The following is an 11,067-nucleotide window of genomic DNA, read 5'->3' as shown; positions in this document are numbered from 1 at the left end:
AGTGTTCGCTATCTGTGGCCTGTGTGCACACATACATGTGCATCCTTTCCACTATTATCACTGATGCAAAATATAGCGACCATACAGTATTTTACGTAATGTTGTACGTTTCAGAAGACACAGGAGCTACATCTGCTCTTTAAGCTCAGTAGTCCCAGTTGAAGCGTCCAGACACTGGACATATTTAGAACCAAAAGAAAACAGAGACGGTAATGATTTGCCGTGTGTGTCACATGCAAGCACAAAACCTCAGTTTTTGACTTTTGGAAAATATGTTTATTTGCTTTCTTGCAGAGAGAGTTACATTAGATGAGAGGGTCGATGCAGTACCACTCATATGTCCGTACGCTAAATATGATGCTGAAGCCAGCATGTGATTATTTTAGCAGAGAATCACTGCCTCCAGCAAAGAAATAGTCCAGCCCATAATCCTCCACAGAGCGCTGTTGAATCAAACAAACAAACAAATAAACATGTTAATTAGTCATCTTTGGAGGGGCTGACAAGCAGATTCTTGGGGGGGGGGGGGGTCGAGCCGTTTCCACTGTTTCCAGTTCTTATATGAAGCAAAGCTTAACAGCTGCAAGCTGTAGCTTCATATTTAGTGCACGGACATTTCCATTTCCTGCAAGTCGAACTATCCCTCGAACTCTGCAACTCAGAACACACGTTTTATATCATTTACAAAGTGCAAGTTGCAGGAAAAAAACAAATTAAAAACCTTTGTGTTTGAAGGATTCGTGACATGAGGTTATGATCAAACGGAGACAGCAGGACTAAAACACTGAGCCAGTCAGTGGCTCGACTAAAAAATGATGAAGCAGCATTGAATGAAGTGGAGAACTGAGCAGCCATCAGTGTGTGATGTCTTTGATTTACACGAGGGAGGCAAAGCATTTAAAAGGTACAGTATATAAATACAAATTTATAAAAAAAAGGAGATTAACAATATTACTCTGCTGATGCTATTGATATTCAATGCCTGTCAGACTATACACACAAACACACGCACACACACACATATACACACGATACTACATCAACGGTACGAGCAATGATTTTACATATATACGGCCACTGTATTGGCTTTACGAATGAGTGACAATGAGTGAAATATATGCTTTCAGTATCAGCTGTTATAATAAAACTGCTTTGTAAGTGCTTTAAAATGGATAAATCATCATTGATATTAGCCTGTCTTCAAGCTTTTTCTACATGACTCTGATTTCTGTTCACAGGATGCTGTCAGTGGACAGATTCTGAGAAGAATAAATCAGTTGTAACATATGTTTATATTGCATTTGCAGTCATTAGAAACCGTCTCAGATCTGTGGTGGGTTTTCTACAGCTACAGCAGAGTACTCGGTCTCAGACATGTTGGACGCATCGATTAGACGCGCCAAACCCGTCCTCGTGGAGTATTTAAAGATGAAGGCCTTCATGAGGTCATAGCGGTAGTTTCTGTTGATGAAGTTGTAGAGGATCGGGTTGAAACAGCAGTGGAGCAAGGACAGGCACTGGGTGAGGTGCAAGGCCACGTAGATCACATTCTCCAGGCCACAGGTCAGAGGCACCAGGCCCAGCTGAGACAGGGCATCAACCAGGAGGACGCCATGGTAGGGCCCCCAGCAGCCCAGAAACACCACGATGTATGCCAGGATCACCCTGCGGCTCACACGGCGCTCTTGCTCCACCGTGGAAGACGATGAAGAAGACGAGGAGCGAGTAAAAGCGTTGGCTAGTAGGGCGTAAAACACTGCAATGACAGGGAAGGGGAGAACAAAGCCCAGCAGGATGAAGCTCAGCTGCACGCCCACCATCCACTCCCTGGGGTTTCCCTCTGGGTACACTGGCCGGCACAGCATGGTGTCCCCATGCGTTGACTTCACGGTACGTAGGAAGTAGGTGTCGGGCAGGGAGGCGACCAGAGCCAGAAGCCACACCCCTACACACACTCCGCTGTGGATCAGCTTCCTGCGTGCGCCTCTCTCGTTGTCTCCGTGCTTCGCCACGCTCAGGTAGCGGTCCACGCTCATGCAGGCCAGGAAGAAGATGCTGCCGAAGAGGTTGACGGAGAACAGCAGGTGTGTGAGTTTACACGCCACCTCACCGAAGGGCCAGTGGCCATGCTGGGCCAGCGAGCTCACCCACACGGGCAGGGTGGCGCACACACACAGGTCTGCGACCGCCAGGTGGGCAATGTACATGTGTGTCTCGTGGCGAGGGGTGGAGTCTCTTTGGGCACGAATGTTGACCCAGAGGACGAGAGCGTTAGCAGCAACGCCGACGATGAAGATGAACGTGTAGAGGACACACATGGAGTAGAGCAGAGCGTTGCGGTTGAAAGCCGTGGCACACACCAATGCATCCACACTCGATATGTTGCTGAAGGCTTCGGAGAAGTTGAGGTCCCCGAACGACTCCCACAGGTCCTCCAGCTCACTGGTGCTCAGACTCATTTTTCAGCACTGGGAGAGGACCACCGGCCACTGGGAGGTAATACACACCACTTCTGACTGGGATAGATCCTGTAAAAACAAGACATCAACTTGTCATTTCTTGCAGCATACTTATTTATCTGGATAAAGATCCAACAACTGAATGGTACCTTCTGTTATCGTATTTAAGAAGCAATTTTCTGTTCATAAAGCATAGCTTATTTTACCGTTGTGGACTCGGAGCGTATGAGCTAATAAAACATGAAGCCATGTGGTATGCCACCAGATCCTGAAGAATCGTAATGCGGTTAACTTGTTAAAACACTGCTTTCATGAGTTAATAGAAGCTCTCTGTTGCCCTGTCACAAATATATAAATGATCTGTGATTAATGTGCAGTCAGACGGCGGTACAATAAATGTTTACATTAGCTCCACGAGGACCGAGTGCAGATTAGACATGAGGAAGTGGGTTTGAGAAATCCAAACACGGTGTATTTCCGGAGCGTTCCGGGCATTCTGAGATAAAGCGTTGGTCAGGGTGGGAAACCTGACGCCATGTTTTCCTTCAACATGCTTGTTATAGTAAGAAGAAGAAAAAATCTGATGTTTCTCTTCTGCTCGTGAAGGAGAGGGTGAGAGAGGAGCTGTCACCACCCAGATGATCAAAGAAAAAAGGCTGCTTAAAACCTTGAATACGTCATTTTACAACATCTGAGTCTGACAACCTAGGAACACATGCACACGATTTCAGAGACACGATACATTAAAGCTATACGAGTAAGATGACAGGAGCGATATGCACGATCACAGAGGTGGTAGTCTGGAGTCGTTTAAGCCTAAAAGACCACCGAAACCCTGGACCTGGACTCTCAATTGTATGCTGTGATGTCTTTCTTAGCTCCCCTAACTGGCAGCCTGACACAGTGTGAAAGATCAGAGGTGAAAGGTAATAGATTGAAACCAGAATGCGAGAGGCTTAACCCAGCTGTTGCCCCTGACTGACTTGTACACCCACGGAGTGAATTGTGTGGAGAAACCAGCGGGGAGTCTTGACGCCTGCAAAATGGTCCGTCCAAGGTCAAAACGAGGGGTCACCGACCACGAGGTGACACAGCACGCCGGAAAACAGTGAAATGTGATCGCTTCACACATCTGTCTGTGGAGGAGAGTTGTACTGTACACAGGATAATTGGCACGCAGTCACAGAAGATGATAAAAAAGAAAAAGGCAAAGTGAAAATGTATACAAGGACACCTGGAACTTATTATGATGTGCAGCTGTCCAGCATGTGCAATGTCTGCTTTTTGTTATCTGTTATCAGTTATCTTTTTGTATTTTCATTTTATGCTACTTTATACTTCTACTCCACTGCCTTTCAGGCGCAAATATACTTTTTAAACCACAACCAATATGTGAGAGCTATACTGCAGTTACTTTGCAGGTTGACATTGTTGTACATACAAAATCATCTTGTAAAATATGATGAAATGCCACATATTTTAATACCCAAAAATACTGTATGCAAAGTTATGAAAATGAACTCCACCAGCTGCAACATCAACAGTATTTTGTACATATCGAGTTGGACCACTTGAAGGAAATATTATATTTGTGTGATTTTGCTTTTTTAATGTACTAGATTAGCCCAAAACAGATATACTGCAATTAAACTGCAATATAAATGGCATACATGTGATAGAATATGTTGTAATACATCCATTTGATGAATGCCGCATTCCATTTTAAATGCAGGACTCTTGTCTGTAATGTATGATTGAGCTAATTGTTCACATACCTATTGCTACCTCGACTTAGTATCAATATCACATAGCTTTTGATTAAGCAGTTTCGAGAAATGTCCGAAACTTGACATTTAATTCCACTTTCAATTATTTTGAGACACTGGAAAGTGCTTTTCATTCTAATAGAGGGATTTATATGCTGAGATAATCCCTCACAATGGCCTCTGTCTAATTCCCTTATATTATATGGAAAATACCTAGAGGTGCCAGGTAGCCCCACAGGCTTCAAGCTAATTAACCTCTTAACACCCACACCGTCAGATAACAGAGACGGTCCATGTAGCCCATCTCTCTCTCTCTCTCTCTCTCTCTCTCTCTCTCTCTCTCTCTCTCTCTCTCTCTCTCTCTCTCTCTCTCTCTCTCTCTCTCTCTCTCTCTCTCTGCGTGTCCCTCTGTCTCTCTCCTCTTTTCAGCTCGCGAGCATCCAGTTACAAATTAGCTGAAAACGTATTTTGTTACTCAATACACAGAAAATGAAAAGCGATGTTCATGTGCTAATGCCGCCGATAGTGCAGGTGCATCGTGTTTGTCAGAAGTTCCTGCAGACTTTAGTTTGGAGGGATACAACATGTGTGTGCCTTTTAAGACAGGACTGCAGGTTTTCGTGTAGATTAGTAAAAAAAGAAAAAAAAGAGAAGAGTTTAGTGCCTTGTGCGTCATTACGCACAACCGAATCCAGCGGAAGGTCCCAGATTGCTGTTGACGGCGAACACATACAATGTCATTGTTGCCATTGTTGATTTCTATCAGGCTGGAAACAAACTTCTCTTATCAGATGTCCGCTTGGTATACAGTAGCCTCGCTCCCTGGTTGACCGTCGAGGCAAATAAACAGCGCAGAGGCACGCTGGGAAGATGGAGAACTACAACAAAAAAAAGTCACTTAAATGTGATAAATAATGTTGTATTACTAAAATCCAAAACATATCAAAATGTATCATATATGTTATCCAAGTGTGTATCTGTAATAAGTTCATAAAGTTGTATAATTAAATTAAATGTATTCATTGGTTATCGTAGGTATCGAGCATCTATGTTTTTTTTTTTTTTTTTAAGTGTTAGAAAGTCGAGAAACTACCTGGACACCGACAATCGTATCTTGTCCATAAGTGCTCATATAGGCTTCTTACCTTTTAAGATTCCCGATCCCTCGCTGAATTCTTCTCTTCAGAAGAACAGATTTGTTTTTGTTTAGCTTTGGGTGCTGAGGGAGAACTTCAACTGCACTGTGGTAATCTTGCGTGCGCGCTCCACTCCGCGTCCCTTAAATGAATCTGAGCCTGTTCCTTGTTCTGCACTTTGCTGAAGCTCGGAGGAGAAACGCCTCCAAGGCTGGTCCTAACGGCTATGCGTATTGACATGGCATCGCCTCAGACGTGCAAGAAACAGCGAGCAGTCCGGCGAGTTTCGGTCGAGAAGGAAATCAAAAACAACACCTGGAATTTCCTGTTTACGACTCTCCATAAATACAACTTTAATGCAACATTTCACATTGCTGAACGTTATATGTGTTTCTTACTTCATGCCGGTGTTTTTATGGAATACAACTCTGTGCATGTCTATGATATGACATGCACTGCAGGACAGTAGGCTATGTTATTATCAATGTATCATAGAAAGGGTGTAATGTATGGCCATGTTATGAAAAATCTACCATGTAAGATAAATGCAATAACCTAGTATTGTGGAAATTAAGGAAACTTACAATCCCTTTTTAAGCTTTTTTAAATGACACAACAGTGGTCTTTTGAAATGATATTATGATTTAGTTGCTACAGGCCAATACATATACATTCACAATCAAATATTGAAATAATTTTATTTAGCATCAAACTGTATGTTACCACAAGATTGAATATGGCATGCATATGCCGATAAATTAACTTTTAAGTCATAATTAAGGCTTAATATTTTATATTATTATTGGCTTGACATTTTTCATGTATGTAATAATATATCGTACATGCAAACTGTATATTTTGAAACTACCTGTTTCCTTTGTTAAGATTTGGTGACTGATTGGTACAGGCTAATAACACATAATATATGATTATACATAATAGTGGTTTCATACAACACTCAAAATGTAGCTGTATATTTCCATAATCCAGTTTTCTTTTATGTCATATCATTTATGTGAAGCATGAAATCAGTAGAAAGTGGGCTATAATCACGTTAGCAAAAACAAAGCAGTTATATGATATATTGAGACACTGTACATTTTACCTCAAATCATATAGCTTTATAATCTTATGATCTAGAAACTGCTATAAAATATGTCAACCTTTAAACCACAATGTATAGGATATATGCATAATAAATATAATGTGCAAAACACATTGACCACATTAAGCTGTATTACAAGGGCACCTCCTTGTGCCCCGCCCCACTTACCTAAATATGAAACCAGAGTTGCAGACAGTCAGTCAGCGACATCTGTTTTCTGCTTCCACCCAAAACCACCAAACGGGTTAAACCCAACACCAAGCCTCACTGAGGTTACTGAAATTACCCTCTGAATAACGAACTACGCCAACACCTATATTCATGGTGGGGTCTATAAGTCAATCCCATGATAGTCTGTGTTATCTAGAATACGTTTGACCAAATTAAAGGCTTTAGTTCTTTTATTGATTCAATGCTTGTCTTGAAACTATATGAAAATCAACATCAGATGCTGAAGCCTTTTTTGTTTCATTGTCGTTGGAGCCTCATTCAGTCTCATGTCAGGCACATCCTCTGGAAGCAGCACAAAGCATTGTGGGAGGCTCTTGTGTTAACTGAAAGCCGTTGAATGCTCACCTGCAACTCTGGTGGCCTCACAGCTGCTCCCACCAGGGCAATTAACCCCAAGTTCAATACAAAGACAGAATCTAAAAAAAAAAAGCACTGTGGAATTCATATAAAATATACACATTCATTATGTTTGATTTGTTTATAATATGCTTTGATAGAGCTCACAAGTTAAAGTAATTATTTTGATGTGATAACCAATGATTGAAGTATTGACTTAACCGGGTACAGTAAGTCCAGCATGTTTTCTTAGGAACTAGATATTGTTATCTCGTACAGGTCACCCCACTGAAGTTTATTATGACTGCGTGTCCTGTATTCAGTGATGAAATGCAGCCAGCAGGCTATACTCTGACCTCATTAAAGAGCAGAGTATGAACTCAGTTTCCATGAGGATTTAAAGCGAGCTCCTACTACGCACGCATAGCCATTGTCCTTCATATCAGGAGCATCAGGGGGGATTTGTAAGCCTTTCTGATAAGCATCCGTAGCCCTGCTGACTGCTGCCAACCTCTGTTCTGCAGTCCTCATTCACAAGGAGGCCGGACTGGGAACAGCAGGGGTCTGTGTGTGTGTGTGTGCGTGTGTGTGTGTGCGTGTGCGTGTGTGTGTGTGTGTGTGCATATGTGTGTGCGTGTGTGTGTGTGTGTGTGTGGTGTTTGAGAAAAGGCCATCCGGCCACCTTTATACCTTCTGCAGTATATCTTCTTCGTAAGAAATCTAATAAGAATTGGATGAAACAGGATAACTTAGAAGCATTTCGAATCACGCGATAGATCTACAAAAAACATGAACACACAACAATAATGTTTAATAACTCCAAACACGTTCACACTTCTGCCTGAATCGGTTCAAAGTTAATTTTAATTAGAAATTGTATGCTCCATACTCTGTTGTCGTGATCATTCTTCGGGGTTTAATGTTTTTGTGTGATGCCGTTTTTACCGGTTCACTCTTATCACTCTAATCGGAGCTGTTTCCAGAAGCAGCAGGCAGCTGTTTTCAGTTGAACAGCTCTAATAAATCCATGCTACCTGCAGCTCGAAGCAGCAGACACAGTTATTACTTTTTTCCACAGTGTGTGTGGAGAATAAAAAACAGACAAAAAGAAAGTGAATGTTAAACATATTCATCGATTGGCCAGAAAGACGACTACAAATGAATAATATTGTCTATTTGTGTCTGCTGGTTATGTAGGCAAAGGTTGGCTAAAAGGTTGAAAAGTTCAAAGGTTAATGATGATTTGACAGCTTGTTACTGAAAATTGTCCCCAGAAAAAAGTTAAATAATCTTAATCACATTTTATAATGCCACTACTTGTGTCTATACACATAGGACACCTAAAGTTTTGCTCTACATGTGTTCTCGCTCAAAACAAAATCCAGAGTATTATTTGTACACAATTCAAACACAAGTCTGGAGAGTGCATTCAAACATTATTGCCACCTTTCAACTGGTCCCGCAAAATGGTTAGACAAAGCCAAGTTCGCCCAACACATTTTCACACTGAGGACAAACAAAACAACCGAGAGATAAGGAGATGGAAAAGGGTCGACGACCTGCAAGGGAGAAAAAAAAGGGTGGCGACGACGTAAAGGAATGAGGAGGGGGATGGGGCTGTGGAGGAAAAGTTGAGGAAAAGAGGAAGAAAGATTGAGAGTTATTCCTAATGACTGCCGTTTCTATTGTAGTCTAGCCCTGCGTCACGGTCGGGGGTCTGACATACACAATCTATTTTGTTGTAAATCTCCATTCAGAGGGTCCTTCCCAAACTCATTCTCAACCACGTCTTTACCATCTTTACTGTCCCCCTCCCTCCCGCTCTGGGGCTCCCTCTTGCATTTCTGTTCTCCCTCACATTCCTCCTTATCCCTAGCTCTTCTAATCTCGCTTAATTTTCATTTAATTACTTATTCATTTACAATTATCTTTGAGGTGGATGAGGGCCTGTGTAGAGTGAAGCTGAAAGCAGTGATCCCAAGGGGAGAACGGAGCTTGCGACAAAGTGTGTGAACGCCAGGATGTACAATTAATTCAAAGGACAAAAGATTGGCAGCTATTTGTTCCGTTGGGCTTTTTCTCGGGGGTTTTGAGCCAGTGTTTTGTCACTGCACAATTTCGGCGAGCGTGCGATGAGGTGATCTTTTGTTTCTCTGAGGGATATGTTCATGCAGGTGCATGTTTGGCAGAAAGAACGCTTCCCTGTCGGGGAATGTAGCAACCAAGGCATTCCTTACATTAACAGAGCATCCCTCACACTAGCCCCTCCAATGTGAGTGAAACCTGAGAATTGCTTACATGTCAAACATGCAAAAAAGTGTGATTATACCAAGAAGTTTTGTGTTAAACAGGAATGTGAAATAAACTATTTCTTAAACCTGATATTTTGGTCACTTGGGGGGGAAGCAGAAACAAATGGAAGTCCAATGTTCACTCTCCTTTAAGGTCTGCGTTGTTTGTTCCATACAAACTCTTAAAAGGGAGTTTAAGAGTTTGCATGACACCAAATTGGACTTTGGCTTTTTAGAGATTTGCAACACCTTCGTAATCATTTGATCCATGGTTATCAAACAAGATCTAAAGCCACACTAAGAGCTCTGTGAGACTGTACTGGAGCCTAATGCTAACATCAACAGGCGAACATGCTCACAAGACGGGACCCCCCGATTGCCACCGGGTATTTCACACACTAGTGGCACGAGATGAAAAGTCAGAGAATCCAAATGTCTGTTCAATAAAAATCTAAAGTCAACCTCACTGTGGCGGTATAGGAAAATTCAGGGGATCATCAGCCGTGTTTCTATTCAATTGTCAATGTTAACTTTTAAAATGTCTTCAGCCATCAACTGTCTTGGAGTGTGTAAACTCAGCTTAAGCATAGTTTGGTCAGAAGTTGGCAGTTTAGGCTACGCATTGCGGTAATCCGCCTCTTAACAGAGTAGAAGTGGAGGTTTGCAAACCGGCCTCGGCCATCCAACCCACCTACGGGAAAAGAATGGCGAGAGGTCTTCAAGAATTGGTTTCAATTGGGCAAGTTTTAATTGTTCTTTCATGTTTGCACGTTATGGGAATATCCAGGAACACAGAATCAGCAGAAAGTGACTTGAGTGATATGAGTTAAATGTTGGATAGGTCAGAATTTATTTGGCAAAGGCATTTCTATTATCCATTGAGTGTATCAACTACTTTTTGATAGCGTATGTCACTCTGAACCACAACTGTCACCTTCATGATAGTGCTTGAGGTAAAGTCAGAGGTTCATCAAAGTTATGATTCATCCATTGGTAATCTTGAACATTTCATAGCAATCCAGAGATTTTTCAGTCTTTACTAATGTGGTAGACTGACAGATATTGCCATCCCCAAAAAAGACCGATAACTTAATAAACTTCGCCTTTTACATAGTCTTTCTTTCGCTGCCTTGCAGAACTCTCTCTCTCTCTTTTCTCTTTTCTTTTCTCCTTCTCTTTGTCTGACCTCACTGAATCTGTCAGTGAATTCATGGTTAGCTGTTGACCATGACCGACTGTGAGTCATACAGTCCATTAGCTTTGTCTATCATCTCTGCACGAAACATAACTCAAACATGCAGGTTCTGCTTCCCCCAAGCCTGACAGGTTTTCTGTTCACCCCCACCCGTTCAGCCCTCTTGCACACTAACACACAACATGTTCATTAACATGAGCCAGCTGACAGGTCATTGGGATCATATAAAATGGGTAAAAGATGAAGAAATGTCTTGCTCCAGGGGACAGTGAGTGTCCACTATGGATTAGTGAATGACGGAATCTGTTCACATGCTGCACGAGAAGGTGTCACCGTGTTCCCTGGGGGCTGTAGCTCTAATCTAGTAATCCTATCCTGGCCATCCTGACGTATGCTTCACAACACGTTGCTTTTCCATGCAACTGACATGGAGAGTTCACAGATAAGGTGGCTAACGTTCACCCCTATTGTCCTGTCAAAGCAAAAATGAAAAATGGACCATGAGCACTTCTGGAATGTGTTTTTTGAGAAGCCTGCAGCAATGGCTT

The 11,067-nt window shown here is 42.2% G+C and overlaps 1 protein-coding gene across 1 annotated transcript; it reads right to left on the bottom strand.

Annotated features, from left to right (window-relative positions):
• Window positions 1-257: 257 nt before the first annotated feature.
• LOC117751021 (atypical chemokine receptor 3-like) lies at window positions 258-5,559 on the bottom strand. The gene is made up of 2 exons (XM_034562520.1): window positions 5,371-5,559; window positions 258-2,528 (listed from the first exon to the last, which is right to left on the bottom strand). Exon 2 carries the CDS (start codon window positions 2,457-2,459, stop codon window positions 1,323-1,325), a length of 1,137 nt encoding a protein of 378 aa, XP_034418411.1. The 5' UTR covers window positions 2,460-2,528; window positions 5,371-5,559; the 3' UTR covers window positions 258-1,322.
• Between the last annotated feature and the right edge of the window lie 5,508 nt (window positions 5,560-11,067).

This window comes from Cyclopterus lumpus, chromosome 21 (genome assembly GCF_009769545.1).
Source record: "Cyclopterus lumpus isolate fCycLum1 chromosome 21, fCycLum1.pri, whole genome shotgun sequence".
Classification (NCBI taxonomy): domain Eukaryota; kingdom Metazoa; phylum Chordata; class Actinopteri; order Perciformes; family Cyclopteridae; genus Cyclopterus; species Cyclopterus lumpus.
Note: the sequence above shows the minus strand (reverse complement) of the source record. Positions and strands in the feature narration are given on the sequence as shown.

What these genes read in the sequence shown, in the direction of transcription:
- LOC117751021 (XM_034562520.1), bottom strand. Translation starts at nt 2,459, where the DNA reads ATGAGTCTGAGCACCAGTGAGCTGGAGGACCTGTGGGAGTCGTTCGGG.